Below are 16892 nucleotides of genomic sequence, written 5' to 3' on the forward strand. Positions count from 1 at the left end.
TTCTATCTTAAGAACTAGCCTTTTGTGTGCCACCTAGTCAAATGTCTTCCGAAAATCCAAATGCTCCACCTCTACAGCTACTCCATCAGCTCTACTTGTTACATACTCAAGAAGCTTTGGTAAATTTGACAAATAGAATCTACCTTTTATTGATTTGACATCAAGTTTCTTTAATTGAAAAGCCATTTCTTCACTGGTTATGGACTCTTATCACCTTGCCAAAAAATATGTTCGTCTACCAAGCCTATAGTTACCCACTTTTTATCTTCCTCTCTTGAACATCAGATTTGTATTTGTAAACAACAGGAATTCTGCAGATGCTGGAAATTCAAGCAACACGTATCAAAGTTGCTGGTGAACGCAGCAAGCCAGGCAGCATCTCTAGGAAGAAGTACAGACAACGTTTCAGGCCGAGACCCTTCATCAGGACTAACGAAGTTCTGATGAAGGGTCTTGGCCTGAAACGTCGACTATACCTCTTCCTAGAAATGCTGCCTGGCCTGCTGCGTTCACCAGCAACTTTGATGTGTGAGATTTGTATTTGTGTTTTTTTATTCGGTTCTGCTGGTACCTTTCCCAAATTCAGTGAGTCTTGAAAAACCTCAACAAATGGGTCCATTTACAGTATCTATGCAACCACTTCTTCTGAGGTATAGACTATTGACACCTGCTGACTTATTTGTTTTGGACCTATTAGTTACTCTGATACAATGTCCCTTGCAATGCCAACTGTTGCCAGATTTTTTATATTAGTTGAAACTAGCCCATCAGGAATCTTCAGGACTTTTGCCAATGTGAAGACTTTTGAAAAGTATTGATGTTTTATTTTTTATAAATAAAGTTATTTTTTTATTCATTAAAATGATGTTATTTATTCTCCAAACTCATTCGCTATGGGTCCCACACATACTTCGTACTCTTACTTAGTTTAGTACATATTCATAAAAGACCTTGTTATTTCATTAGATGTTACTTGAGAGTCAAAATTCTTCCTCCTTATTAATTTTTCAGTCTCTCATTGCTGCTTCTCATAAAATTCCCAGCCCTCTGGTTTTACTTCTAGGTTAAGGATAGGGTAAGGTTAGTGTGGTCATACTCCAATCTTTGATTTCTCAGTTTACTTTCCCTCCTTTATTAACCATCAATGGATAACTTCACTCCTTTTTTTTGATTAAATTTCTACTGAGGGTAATGAATGAGTCGTTTAACAATTTGCCATGGCTCAACAAACCAGTGTTATGCTGCGGCCAATCTCAAATGCAAAGCCTCAGGAAAATCTGAAATATTGGTTTGCGCCCAGGATCTCTTTGATAAGGAAGCAAATACAATGTCAGCATTCCTTTCGAGAGTTTAAGGTAATGGCTTCAATACCTCCCTATGCCCCTTTGCAATTGAATCCTGGATTTCCTCACTTAAAGACCTCAGTCAGTTCGGATTGGCAACAAAATCACCACCACTCACAAATGAGAAAATCTCCAGATGCTGGAAATCAAAGCAACACACACAAAATGCTGGTGGAACTCGGCAGGCCAGGCAGCATCTATGGATAAAAGTGCAGTTGCTGTTTCGGGCAAGATCCTTCAATAGGACTCCTGGCCTGCTGAGTTCCTCCAGCACTTTGTGTGTATTGCCAAAATCTCCTCCACTATCTCAATCAGCACAGGTGCACCACAAGACTGTGCGCTTAGCCGCCTGCTCTACTCACTTTATACTTAATGACTGTGTGGCTAAGCACAGCTCCAATGCCATATTCAAGTTTGCTGATAACACACACCAGAGTTGTGTGCTGAATCAAGGGTGGTGATCAGTCAGCATATTGGAGGGAAATTGAAAATCTGGCTGAGTGGTGTCATTTCAACAACCTCTCGCTAACGTCAGCAAGACCAAGGAGCCGATTATAGACTTCAGGAGAAGGAAATCTGAGGTCCCTGAGCCAGTCCTCATCAGAGGATCAGAGGTGGAAGGGTTAGCAGCTTTAATTTGCTAGAAGTTACTATTTTATAGGACCTGTCCTGGGCCCTGCACATAATTGCAATTACGAAGAAAGTACAGCAGCTCTTGTACTTCCTTAGGGGTTTCTGCATGACATCTAAAACTTTGTCAAACTTCTATAGATTCTGGTGGAAAATGTGCTGACTGGCTGCATCATGCCTAGTATGAAAACAGCAATGCCTTTGAATGGAAAATCTTTTTTAAAAATATTAGTGGATTCAGCCCAATACGTCATAGGTAAAAGCCATTCCAATCATTGAGCACATCTACGTGAAACTTGATTGTAGGAAAGCAGCATCCATCATCGGGCAAAAAATTTGCTGCCAAATCTGTTGGAATTCTTTGAAGAAATAACAAACCGGATAGATGAAGGAGAATTGGTGGATGTAGTGTACTTGGATTTTGAGGAGGCCTTTAACAAGGTACCTCACATGAGGCTGCTTTAACAAGTTAAGAGCCCTTGATATTACAGGTTTTACATGGTATTGGCATGAATACAGCATCGGCTGATTAGCAGGACACAAAGAGTAGGAATAAAGTTAGTCTTTTCTGGTTGGCTGCCAGTAACTCTTGGTGTTCTAGAAGGGTCTGTGCTGTGACCGATTCTTTTTACAAAGTGTACATTATATGTCAATGATTTGGATGATGGAATTGACAGCTTTGTGGCCAGTTTGCGGATGATACAAAGATAGGTTGAGGGGCAGGTAGTGTTAAGAAAGCAGAGAAGCTACAGAAGACCTTAGACAGATTAGCAGAATGGGCAAAGAAATGGCAGATGGAATACAATGTCAGGAAGTGTATGGTCATGCACTTTGGTAGAAGAAATGAAAGGGTTGACTATTTTGTAAACGTATAGAAAATCCAAAATTCTGAGGTGCAAAGGGAAATGGGAGTCCTTGTGCAGGATTCCCTAAAGGTTAATTTGCAGGTTGAGTCGTTGTTGTGGAAGGCAAGTGCAATGTTAGCATTCATTTCAAAGGACTAAAATACAAAATCAAAGATGTAACGTTGAGGCTTTACAAGACACTGGTTAGGCCTCACTTGGAGTATTATGAGCAGTTCTGGACTCCTTATCTAAGAAAGGATGTGCTGGTATTGGAGAGGGTTCAAAGCAGGCTCACTAAAAATGATTCCAGGATTGAAAGGCTTATCGTATGGGGAGCGTTTGATGGCCCTGGGCCTGTATTCACTGGAATTCAGAAGAATGAGGCAGGAACTCATTGAAATCTATCAAGTGTTCAAAGTCCTTGATAGTGTGGATGTGGGGAGTGTGTTTCCTATGATAGGGGAGTCTAAGACCAGAGGGCACAGCCTCAAAATAGAGGGACTTCCTTTTAGAATGGAGATGAGGAGGAATTTCTTTAGCCGGTGGGTGGTGAGTCTGTGGCATTCACTTTCACAGGTGGCTGTGGAGGCCAGTCATTGGGAATATTTAACACAGAGGTTGATGGGTTCTTGATTAGTTGGGGCATGAAGAGATACAGTGAGAAGGCAGGAAATAGGGGCTGAGAGGGAAAATGGATTAGACATGACGAAATGGTGGAGCAGACTCGATGGGCCAAATGCCTAATTCTTCTCCTATACTTTATGGTCTTATGATCTTATTGACTAGAATATAAAAGCAAAGATGCAATGCCGAGGCTCTATAAGGCATTCGTCAGAGAGCACTTGGAGTAGTGTGAGCAGTTCTGGGCCCCTTATCTAAGAAAAGTTGTGCTAGCATTGGAGAATGTCCAGGGAGGGTCACGAGGATGATCCAAGGAATGAAAGGATTAACATATTGTAAAACACAGGGAAAGGTTTCACTACTAACGTAATGGACTTTCTGTAGAAGCAGTGTTTGGATTATGGTTAGAGATAACGGGTGCTTTTGAATGTGAGCTGGGTCCTTTGTTTGGCAGGAGATGAAGAGGAAAGATGCTGGAGAGAACCAGTAATAGGATTTGACCCAGTGGGGGAGCGTGATTTGATGGAGCAAGGTGCCACAGTTGACTGAGGATCGGTGAATATTACTTTTGGAAGAGTTTAGCTCTAATTTGTGCACATTTGGCTGTTTAATTATAAAGGGCCCTTTTTGGATTTTTTTCTTTCATTTCTTTACTAACCCTTTAGTTAAGATTCATAAATATAATTCCTTTAATTGTATACAGTGTGTTGTCTGTTATTTCTTGGCACTGAGTTGTAACAGGGTAGCAGATTACACAGCATCCACATAAACCAGGGTTTGGGCTGGGAGAGCCGTCTTAGTCTCACGGGTTTGGCGGGACCGGAGTGTGTATTCCCTAGACTTACACAGCCAAGGAAACCAGTGGGTTTCCAATGTGAAAAGTATTTGATGGCTCTGGGCTTGTACCCACTGGAGTTTAGAAGAATGATGCAAAACTCTATCGAATATTGAAAGGCCTGGATGAATGTGGAGAGGATGATAAAGGATTTAGTGTGTAGTGTGGCCTCGTGGACTCCAGGCACTCCAACAGTTCAACCAGCATCGGAACAGCATATTCAATTTATGATGGAGATGGAGAAGAATGGTTGCCTCCCATTCCTGGACATTCCAATATGATGGAAACTGAATGGTAACATCGGGAATGGTGTTTATCAGAAAACCACTCACACAGGTATATAACTCAACAATAACAATCACCAACATGCCTCCCAAAGTAGAACAGCTCTCTCTACTTTGATTAACCGTGCAAAAACTATTTCGGACAAAGAGAGTCTCCATGAGGAAATAAGACAATTACGCATGAAGTTCCTACACAATGCCTACAAGGAAAAGGAAATCATTCAGGATCTTTAAAGGGCCAACAGGAAAGCCAGGAAACCTAACAATGAGGATGAAGCTGTCGCTACTGGCTGTCTTCCCTATTTTCCACGGTTTCGGGAAGGATCACCAGGATCCTGAAGAAATATCGGATTATACCACCCGAAAACCCAGAAGGAAGCTCAAATCCCAGTCTACGTATGTCAAGGATGACCTGGGACTCAGGTCAGCTGACGTTTACAGAATTCCCTGTGAGTACAGAGCAGTGTATATCGGCCAGACAGGGCACACAGTGGAAACCTGCATCAAGGAGCATAGAAGGTGTATCCGTATGGGAAATTGACGGTAGCAGAACATTGCATTTTCAATAGCCATAGGATTTACTTAGACTGCACAAAACTACTGTGCTACACCAATGGCTTTCAGGACTGCCTGGTGAAGGAAGCTATTGAAATAAAACTAGAGGAAAAGAATCTTAACAAAGACAGAGGTCCTGTTCTAATTAAGAACTGGTATTCAATTCTAAACGAGACAGCAGAAACCTGATTGGTTGAGGACTAGCCAATCAGGAGGGAAGAGCAATGAGGCTATATATACCACCGGACTAGACATGCCTAGGTATTATCCCTGATGAAGATAGCAGAGTTTGTCATTGAAACGTCTGTTAAAATCAATACCTGCACCCAGCTGGAAGCCCGAGAAGAGTTTATTCACATGGAGAGGATGTTTCCAATAGTGGGGGAGTCTAGGACTAGAGAGCATGGCCTTAGAATAGAGCGACATCTATTTAGAACAGATATGAGGAAGTTCTTTAGCCAGAGTGTGGAGAATCTGTGGAATTTATTGCCATAGAGACCGTGGAGGCCAAGTCACTGGGTATATTTAAAATGGAAGTCGATAGATTCTTGATTAGTCAGGGCATCAAAGGTTATGGGGGAAAAGCCAGAAGAATGGGATTGAGAGGGATAATCTATCAGCCATGATGGAATGGCAGAGCAGACCTGATGGGCTTAATGGCCTAATTCTGCTCCTATGTCTTTTGGTCTTATTTAGCAGCCAAGTCTTGCGGGACTGACTAATAGTGCGAGGCAGGCCAGTTCCCTTTCATTACGTCTGCCTGATAAACGAAAACATTTTCAAAATCAATGAGCACATTCGCAAATGTGTAAAAACCGCTATCACGTCAACAGGAACAGTCAGTATGTACACACTGAGATAGCACACATCTGTCAACAAGTCAAGTAGCTACAAATGAGTGAGGTGGCAAAGTACACCCTGCTGTACTCTGTCATGAATTCACAAACAAATTTGTGTCTTTGCCCTGCTTCTTTGGAGGCAGATTTGCAATTCAGGCCATGGATTAATGGATTCATATTACACAGAAATAGACCCATCAGTCTACTGAGTTTACTTGCGTTCTCGATATTTATTGTTTATTTATTATTGATTGTTTTTCTCTTTTCTTTTTGAACTTGCACAGCTTGTTGTTTTGTGCACATTGGTTGTTTGTCCATCTCTGCCGTGTGCTGTTTTTCATTGATTCTAGTGTGTTTCTTTTTACTTACTGAGAATGCCCACAAGAAAATGAATCACAGGGCTTTATATGGTGACATATATGTACACTACTGTGCAGAAGTCTTAGTTTGGGAGCCTAAGACTTTTGCGCAGTACTGTAGTAATTTTACGTATTGCGCTGTAAAAAGAAACAAATTTCATGACATATGTGAGTGATGATAAACCTGATTCTGATATGGGTCTCTATTGTGAACTGAGGGTCGGAAGCGGACAGGGAGAGGAGAACTATGGTTGGAAATAGGGAAGGGAGAGGAGAGGGATCAGGAAGCACCAGAGAGGCATTTTGTAATGATCAATAAGGCAATTGTTTGAAATCTAATTAACTTTGCCTGTTGTCTCAGGGCTGGGTGTGTCTCCACGCATGGCACCCCTGCCCCTGGCACTCTTTTTCTGCCACCAGTCCCGCACCCCTCCACCCTTGCCATTCCCAACATCTTTTGCTCTTACCAGATTTACAAATTCGCTCTCTGCTCCATATTGGCAAATACAGTATTGTCCAAAAGTCTTAGGCGCCCTAGCTCTATATACATTCCTAAGAATTTTGCACAGTACTGTACTTTGATAATAAATTTACTTTGAACTTTACTTTATACTCTGAATCCTCTCCAATAATCAGGTGTGCATTTACACAAGGCCTACACTAGTCCCAGTTGATCGTCTCTGCATTCTTATCATCCTCTTTCGTATTCTACGTTTTTACCTGCTCACTAGGACTGTTCGCAATTACCCTACCAACTTGTAAGTCTTTGTTATGTGGGAGGAAGCCAGAGTTTCCAAGGAAAAGCCAAGCTGTCTCAGTCCTTGTCCCATCTATCCCTCCCAACACCCTCTTCGAAACCTCAAGCTACTTCTATTTATCTCAGTTCTGACAAGAGGTCTCTGACCGGAAATGTTCCCTCTGCTTTTCTTCCCACAGCTGCTGCCTGACCTGCTGAGTATTTTCTGTTCTAATTCCATACTACAAAGGGGAAATAGGCCATTGTATTTGGTATCAAATCTGCACACCAGAATCTTTTTCTAGGTTTGTGTGGTCTCTCCATTATTCTCTCCCTGAGACACTGATGGATCTTTTCACTCTATGATAGAGACATGGATCATTAAGCTCTACAGCACAGAAACAATCCCTCTGGCCTATCTAGTCCATGCTGAACTGTTATTTTGCCTAGTCCCATCAACCTGCACCCGGACCATAGCCATCTATATCTCTCCCATCCATGTGCTTATCCAAACTTCTCTTAAATGTTGAAATCAAACCCATATCTATCACTTCTACTGGCAGCTCGTTCCACACTCACCAATCTCTCAGTGAACAAGTTCCCCTTAAACATTCCACTTTCACACTTAACCCATGACCTCTCATTCTTGTCTCACCCAACCTCAGTTCTAACATCCTGCTTGCAATTGCCCCATCTATACCCCTCATAATTTTCTATACCACAACCAAGCCTCCTTTCATTCTCCTACACTCCAAGGAATAAAGTCCTAACCTGTTCAAACTTTCCCTATTACTCAGATCCTCAAGTCCCAGCAACATCTTGTAAACTTTCTCTGTACTCATTCAATTTTATTTTTATCTTTGCTGTAGATAGGTGACCAGAACTGCACCCAATACTCCATGCTCACAATGATCAAAATTTTTAAAAGCAATGGTTTTAATGCACGGATGCAGTTTAGTGGAAGGCGGGAGGAGAAGATGGCGGCGCGACGCAGCTCGTAGCGGCCACTCCGGTGGTGATGTCTGTTATTTGTCAAGTAGGGTGCTGTGCACAATCCTGATTTGACGGAGATGGATGTGAGAGCACAGAGGAACATCTGGTGAAACCTCTGAAATGCCTGCTTCACTGCTGTTGTTACTGTGTGATCCAGAATCTCCAGAGGGGAAGGCCCCGAGTCCTTGGCTTTGCTTGTTGCTCGGCGGCCGGGGTGGGGTTGAAGTGCTTGGCAGAGGATGGTGCTCGGAGAGGCTGTGTCGCAGGGGCTGGTCGGAGGCTCGAAGTTTTTGGATGGACTCAGAGTCCGCTGCGGTCGAGTGCTTCCAATGGTGCTGCATTGGCAAGTTGGCAGCGCTTGGAGGTTCATGGCAGGGAGAGTTCCTCCCTTCTGCCGCCTGCGTGAGATGATGAGTCTATTGGGACTGAGAGTTTTTTTTACCGTGCCCATGGTCTGCTCTTTATCAAATTATGGTATTGCTTTGCACTGTTGTAACTATCTGTTATAATTATGTGGTTTTGTCAGTTTTAGTCTTGGTTTGCCCTGTGCTTTCTTGTGATATCATTCTGAAGGAACGTTGTATCATTTTTTAATGCATGCATTTCTAAATGACAATAAACGAGGACTGAGTGTCCTCATAATCTAATCTAATCTGCAAACCCAGACTTTTCAACAACATGCCTCTATGCAGAACTTTTAACAAAGTAAAGCATTACCAAGAGTTTCACCAGCTTCATGTCTGTAGTCTTGTCTGTCTATGTGATGTAAGCGCTCAGCTAGACACTTTTTAAATGCTGTTATCACCCAGGCACGTATAGAGATATTCAGACAGATCAGTTGGGGTAGATTGTCAGAAGCAAGCCAGAGAGGGAAGCAGACAGGTGGAGAGGAAGAGAATTCCCTCAGCGTCTTGGTAGCCCTAAGCCACTAAAGTCGGAGTAATTAGTATTTCAGATCAGAGACATTTTGGGCAGCTGTAGAGCCGGAGAAGCTTCTAGAAATGAGGAGGAGAGAGCCCGAGGAGGAAGTGAGAAAATTAAAATGGAAGCATAGTTGGATGAAGGGAAAGTGAGGGCCAATGAGCAGAGGCACAATGGATGGGTGACACGGTGCCAGTTAGGATGTAAGTAGCTTAAGGTTGTGAAGCATTGGTAATGGGAGACCTATCTGCTGAACGCGATACAGGAGCAGGAATAGACCCTTCTTGGCAGTGCCTTGTTCAGTAGATCATTTTACCTCAGCACCACCTTCTGTCCTAATTTCATCATTCTCAGATCCCTTTCATTATGGTGAATCGATTAAACTCCATCTTGAATATAGTCCATCACCACGGCTCTTTTGTCCAGTGAATTCCAGACTTCACCACCTAAGCTGCAAAGGCAAGTTTCTGCATCTCAGGATCCTGTCTCTGCTATTATAAAAAAAGGAATTTCTTAGGAATTCCCTGAGCAGCCAACCATGGTTTTAGAAGCCCCAGAAAGGGAAAACATTAATGCCAAATCACTGTGAGTATTTTCAAACTTCAATGATCCCTCATTCTTCTAAGTTCAAGATAGTATGTAGTCCAACAACAAATCAGACTGCTGAGCCTCTACTCCATTCCCTTTATCTCAAGTACAGCCTTTGTTCGGTAGGTAGACCCAACCAACACACCATATTAAAGATTAAATATTAAAGGTTAGCTTTATTTGTCACATCAAAACATACAATGAAATGCATCTTTTGTGTCATCATTTGCAATGTGCAGGAGGCAGTTCACAAGCGTTGCCATACTTCCAGTGCCAAATAGTACACCCACAACTCTCTAACCATAACTATTCATGTTTAGAATGTGGGAGGGTGGAAACTGGAGCATCCGGAGGAAGTGCACTTGGTCACAGGGAGAATGTACAGCAGCCGGAATTGAAACCCGATCAATAATTGCTGGCACTGTAACGCAATTGTACGAACCAATTAGGTCACTTATACAGTACCTTGCAAAGCTGTGACCTATGCAATCTATAAGGACAAGAGCAACAGGTGCATTTGAACACAACCGCTGATACATTTCCCAAAGTTACCATGGTTCTCACTTGGAAACTTACTGTAGTTCCTTCATCGTCACGGGGTCTCAATCCTGGAATTCCCAAACCAACAATTGGCTTCAATGGCAATACCCAGACTTTGGAAAATGTTATCAATAAGATAATATGTCCACTGTCTCTCACAATTACATATTCCATGAACGTGTTAGATGAACAAGTCAAACATTCTCCAGCTGTGTTCCTCAAACCTATTACCATAGGAATGAGAGTGGTCATATTGGTACCCAACTGTGACCAACATTGCTTCATTGTTGGAAGATATCTTCATTTGGAAGTATCAGCATCTTATCACCAGGTCTATATCTGGAATTGACTCACTGAAAGAGCTTCATCAGATGGACTTCAGAAGCGAAAGGCTCAGGAACACTTTCCCAGAGAAGATTTGGACTGGAGAATAAATATCAAAATGTAAGGAATACATGCTACTTGAGCACAAATTTAGAGAAGTATAAAATGTTACCAGTGAAGATCCCTGGGTTGATGATGTGTGAGCAGGAAAAAGGGTGTCATCTGGGTCTATGTGGAGAGGATCCAAGGAGTCAATGGGCATTGCCTATCAAGCAGATGTGATTCTACCAGGCCTGGTGACCATATCCATGTGCAGAGACAGCAAAAGGGAACAATGGTGATGAGGGACATGGCATCTGGTCTAGATGGTCTCTTGTAATGTACACAGAGAGCTCCCAGCACTCTATGTACAGTACAAGAGTGAAAGGACGTTCGCTGTTCTAACAAATAATCATTGTTGAGTTGATCATAATGTACTGAAGCATAGTTGGAGTTATAAAGTTACAAAATGCCTCCTGACGGCCTTGGCTGGATCCCTAAGAAGCTCCTTAGCACATCCTCAAAGAGCAACAAAATATAAAGGACTTTCCCTCATTTTCACTCCCTTGTCTCTCTAATATGAGAAGCAGGTATAGATTTTCCTTTGTATTTGCTGTGAAGGAGAAAACAAAGAAGATTTTGAAAAATAAACAACCAGTAAACTTTCATTCTCATGAATCTCATCCCTCCCCCCCCCCCCCACCCACTGAGCTTGGCTTAATGGAAGTGCTCAGACAGAATGTGCGCTGGCAATATCAGAACCCAAGTGGGGAGGAAAACAGACTCCAATGTAGAGACAGCGACAAAAGTTTATTCATAATTCCAAAAGAACATCGATGGTGGGGCCGAGCAACACTATGAGGAGTCAACATTCTCAAAACAATGACCCTGCGATTAGCACTAATCAGGCATCTTCTTAAATAATATAGGTAACATGCAACTTCCAAGCCCATCAAAATAAACTTAACCAGCTTAAACAGAAAGCACTAGGAGACTGCATTGCAAAGAGAGAGTCACTCAAGAAAAAACACAAAGAACTCTAACCAAGTAATGATTCTTGATTAAAACAACATTTAACTAATTCTGATGCTCTAAAAACATCAGAGCCCAATGGTCTCCAGTGCCTCGCACAGTCCTGAAGAGCTCATTATAAAACAAGGCTGGTACAGTGTCGTAGGACGCACTGTCTCACAGAAGGGTCACTAAATGAAGGACCTATCCATCTCAGGGGCTTTCTTGAGAAAAAGTAGTGGTGTTCCTCCTAGCGCTGTAACCTGTTTCTCTCTCAACCATAAATCTAGTCATCTTCACCTTGTTGTGAGTACTAGCTACATTGCAACAGAGTCTGAACTTATGAGCCATTTGGGCTGTCCAATCACTGTGAACGCTGCTATAAAATCATGTCTCTTTCTTTCTCCAATACAAGTACAGCCAACATCATCATGGACACAGTCCCAGCCCAGGAAAAATCTTCACCTCCATCCAGCATCAAGAAGGTCTGAAAGCCCTCTGCTTCTTACTGAAAGATTGTCTCTCATCATGAACCATATGCATTCTAAACCAGGTTCCTTCTTTGTACGCCCTTGACTAGGGAGCCCTTACAAAAGACAACGTTCCCAAATTAGGGCTCAGAAAATGCATCACTCGCCTATTGCAAGCAACACTGGCTTCATAAGGTAGTGTCTCAAAGAGGATCAGAACATCTTATGAGATGATCCTATATTTTCTTGCAGAACTCTCACCTCTAACTGCCTGACTTCTCTCAAAGCCCAGCAGGCTGTAAAGCAGCAAATCCATAAGGCCCCTATCACTACAGCAAGGGAAACGCAAACCAGGGAATACTTAACTCAACATTTATCACCTGCCAGTTCATGATTCACCCTTTCCACCAGCTAATTATTCTGACTTTCTCCCCTCTGTCTTTCAGTCCAGATAAGACCATAACACATAGGAGCAGAATTAGGCCATTTAGCCCATTGAGTCTGTACTGCATTCCATTGTGGCTGATATGTTATCCCATTCTCCTGCCTTCTCCCTATAACCTTTGACACCTTGACTAATCAAGAACATATCAACCTCCATTTTAAATAGACCCAATAACTTGGCTCCACAGCCACCTGTGGCAATGAGTTCTCAAATTCCTCCACATCTCTGTCCTAAGTGACGTCTTTCTATTCCGAATCCTAGATTCCTCCACTACAGAAAACAGCCTCTTTACATCCACTCTGTCTATGCCTTTCAATATTCAATGGGTTGCCCCCTCATTCCTCTAAACTCCTGCAAGTACGTGCCAAGAGTCATCAAATGCAAGTCGTACATTAACCCTTTCATTCCTGGAATCATTCATGTGATCTTCCTCTGGACACTCTCCAATGCCAGCACATCTTTTCTTGGATAATGGGACCAAAACTGCTCACGATACTCTCAAGTGCAGTCTGACCACTGCCCTATAAAGCCTCAGCTTTACTCCTTTGCTTTCATATTCCAGTCCTTTTGAAATGTAAGCTAACATGGCATTTGCCTTCTTTATCACTGATTCAACCTGCGAGTTAACCTTTAAGGAATCTTACACGAGGACTCTCAAGTCCCTTTGCAATTCTGATTTCTGAATTGTCTCCTATTTTAGAAAATAGTCTATGCATTTACTCCTTCTACCAAAGTGCATCACCTTACATTCTCCTACACTGTATTCTATCTGCTACTCCTTTGCCCATTATCCTCAGCTGCCCAGTCCTTCTGCAGACTCTCTGCTTCCTCAGATGAAAGGTCTTGACCTGAAACCTTAACCTTACATTTCCTTCCATTGGTACCGCCTGACCGGCTGAGTTGCTCCAGACTTTTGTGCGTTGCTCAGGGTGAAACACCACCCCTTTTGCCCAGAATCCAGGCTGATGCTCCCAAGACGTTGTAAGAGAGCGCTACTGTCTTATAAGTGCAGGGTCAAATGCAGCCCAATGTTTTTGCGAGAGAATGTGATAGATCCCAAGGCCAATGCTTCTCTGGAGACTTGCGCAAGACGTCCTTGAACCAACAGCACGTGACAGAGTTGTTAATTTCCCATCATTTTGGGGTGGGGGACTGCACCGTGTGCAAACCATCTCAGCATTTGTCTACATTATAACAGTGAGCTCAAGTAAGAAGCATTTCATTGGCTGACCTGTACCTTGGAATGTATCAAAGAGTGATATAAAGTGCATGTTTTTTTTTTCTCTTCCAGTGGTTGAGAAGGGTAACCAAGAGCTGCCTCTATCTCTGTCCTTTTCTGTAGATACCAGGAACTTTTTTCTGAATATGCACATGTTGCAACTAGTGTGCTCTGGGTTCTGATGAAGGGAACTTCCCCTGTTGCTCTGTTAAGTTGGAAGAAGCATAGCCAAGCTTGCGCCTGGACAACTTGTCATCCATGCAGATTGGCTGAGACTCCGATCCAGCACTGAGATTAGCACAGCCGGCTGTGATCTCACTGCCTCGCCGAAGACTCCAGAGCACCGATAATGGCCCAGGTCAGTCTGTATTTCCACCTAATTCTTAATGTGTAGTCACTGATGGGAGATTTGAAGGGCTGTATGAATGCTCCTGTCCAGATTGGTGAGACCAGATCAATGGGACAATATCCTCACTATTTAGGATTAAAGCATTTCAGTGCTTTCTGCAAAGGGTAAGATGGGCAAAGTGCTCTCCCACAAGGAACAGAAGGCTCCAGCTCAGTATGTCAGTTTGGGAGAATTAGATAGATAGATACTTTACTGATCTCAAAGGAAATTACAGTGTCACAGTAGCATACAAGTGAATAGATGTACAAATATTAGAAGAGAAGTAAGAAAGAATAAAAAGTGTTACCTCAAACAGTCTAGCGAGAGGGGGTCATCACTTCCCCGGCTATAGATTGACTCATTATAGAGCCTAATGGCCAAGGGTAAGAATAACCTCAAATAGTGCTCTTTGGAGCAGCACAGTTGTCTATTACTAAAAGCAATACTCACATCCTGGCGTATTAGTAGGTTTGTAACTGAGACAACTGGAAGGAGTTCAGATGAAATTCTGCCATGAGTAACAGAACGGATTTCAGAGACTGCCTGGCCTCTTTGTGAGGTTAGCTTCCAAGATCTGTGGGTCTCTGAGGTAAGAGCAAGGTGAGTGGGAGCACTCTCAGAGAGTTAGAATGGGCGGAAGGGGCCAAATGGTCTCCCTCAGTGTTGGGTGTAATTGCTCCCTGCTCCAGTGAGCTCAGCAGTAAAATCACTTGCTCACGAGGGACCAAATCACCTGAAGCGCTTGAAGGAACTCAGCCACTTCAGCACTGGAGCTTTGAACATTGCCTCAGATCCCTGGACAGGAGGGAAAGGGGAGCATAACATGCCTCATTAGAGTCAGCCCTTCAACCCATCATGTCAATGCCAAGCATCCATTTTCCAGGTATACCAACCCTTTTACCAGCACTTGATGCATAGCTACTCTACCTTGGTGATTGAAGTGCTTGTCTTGATACTTGCAAAATGCTGTGAGAATTGCTCCTCCACCACCCACTCAGGTGGTTCCTTCCAGATTCCAACACCCTATGCATGGGGAATACATTCATCCACAGATCCCTTTTAAACCTTCCACCCCTTACCTGCAACCTATGTCCTATAGGTTTAGATATTTATGCAGTGACATGAGGTTTCTTTCTGTGGTCCATATCTATTTCTTTTATTTTGTTCGTCTCTGTTAGGTTCCCCTTCAGCCTCATATGCTCCAAACAAAATAAACCCAGCCTATCTGGTCTCTCTTGTTACACAAAATATTCTACTCCAGGTTATATCCTGGAAAATCTCCTCTGTACCCTCTGCAGTACAACCAGATCCTCAGAATCAGGTTTATACTGCTGGCATATGTTATGAAGTGTGTTATTTTGTGGCAATGGTACATAATAATTTCAAAAAAACTATAAACTACAATAAGATGTATATATTAAAAACTTAAGTTAAATAAGCAGTGCCAAAAGAGATGAAAAAGTGTGGGGATAGTGTTTATTGATTCATTGCCCATTCAAAAATCTGATGGTGGAGGGGAAGAAGATGTTTCTGAAACGTTGAATGTGTGTCTTCAGGTTCCTCCTTCTTGTTGGTAGCAATGAGAAGAGGGCATGTCCTGGGAGGTGGGGATCCTTAGTGATGGATGATGCCTTTTTGAGAAATTGCTTTCTGAAGGTTTTGATGCTGGGAAGCTAGTGCCCATGATGGAGCTTGCTGAGATTACAACTTTCTGCAGCTGTTTCCAGTCCTGTGCAATTGCCCCTCCATACCAGACAATGATGCAACCGGTTAGAATCCTCTCCTTGGTACATTTGTAGAAATTTGTGATCCTTCCTGCTGGTTTACATACATAGCCTTATCGTCTCTCAGAATCTACACTGTCTTTGGACTTTGGACTATGGCAGGGCTGAACTTGTGACACATCAGGGCAAGATGCTGACAGTGATTTCATAGGCAGGTTATGGGAGGTGACAGATAGTCTCATTTTGTCACACATTAAAACTTACATGTGTTCTTGCAGAGAGTCATTATCTGTGTCACACTGCTCCTGATGGCTTTTGATTTGTGCCACGGTGATTGCAAGTTTGTGATGAAGACTGGGAGTGGTAAGTCAAACTCCAACATATCCAACCCCTTCAATGTCCTCTCTTCCACCTGTTCTCCAAAGAAAGGAAGGCAGATCTTAAGTACAACAACCTGATTGTGTGTGTACGTGTGTGCACGTGTGCATGTGTAAAAAGGAGGGCAACAAGAAAGGGAGAGAAAGAGCAAGAAAGCTAGAGAAAGAGTAGAAAGGGAAGAGAAAGGGAATAAAAGGAACAAAAAGAGACGAATAGATAAAACGTGACATAGAGAAAGAAAAGAAGGGAAAAAAGAAAGACAAACAAAAGAGAAAAAATGTGAAAGTGGGAAGGGAAGAGGGAGGAGGAGAGTGAGAAAGCTGGTAGGCTATCACCAAACTATCACCAGCATCAAACAACCGCACTCCATTACCCTTGCATTTATATCATGGTCTTTGGGTATCCCAAGGAGTTTTTTAATGAATGAGGTATCTCTCAGTTGTTGTCATTGTTGTAATAAAGGAAATAATGCTGCTTAAAATGTGCAGAGCAAACTTCAACAATCTTCACTGTGATAATGAACAGATTCACTTTAATCAGAAAAATGATGTCAATTGAAGCATGAGGTCATCAGGTTTCAGCCGCCAGCGTTTCTTTGACATACTGCTCTGGAACTTCTTGATGTTCACCTGGGAGGGCAACTAGTCGTCAGTTTCAGCTCAATGATGGCACTGCCCACGGCATTTCAGTGTCAGTGTCAGTACAGACCTCAGTAACCTGTGTGGGACTCAAATCACTGACCCAGAGTGCACAAAAGGGTTTTGAATCACTTCTGACTGACACAGTGCATAGGGCAGCAATCCTC

General features: G+C 42.8%; 1 protein-coding gene across 1 annotated transcript in view; it reads left to right on the plus strand.

The window, feature by feature from the left end:
* LOC134350276 (beta-microseminoprotein-like) overlaps positions 1 to 16892 on the plus strand; it is a 35997-nt gene that overhangs the window by 5530 nt on the left and 13575 nt on the right. The window contains exons 2-3 of the mRNA XM_063055309.1: positions 13721 to 13955; positions 15988 to 16072. Coding sequence (XP_062911379.1) covers positions 13947 to 13955; positions 15988 to 16072 — 94 coding nt within the window. The 5' untranslated portion in view covers positions 13721 to 13946. The remainder of the gene's footprint in view (positions 1 to 13720; positions 13956 to 15987; positions 16073 to 16892) is intronic.

This window comes from Mobula hypostoma, chromosome 8 (assembly GCF_963921235.1).
Source record: "Mobula hypostoma chromosome 8, sMobHyp1.1, whole genome shotgun sequence".
Lineage (NCBI taxonomy): Eukaryota > Metazoa > Chordata > Chondrichthyes > Myliobatiformes > Myliobatidae > Mobula > Mobula hypostoma.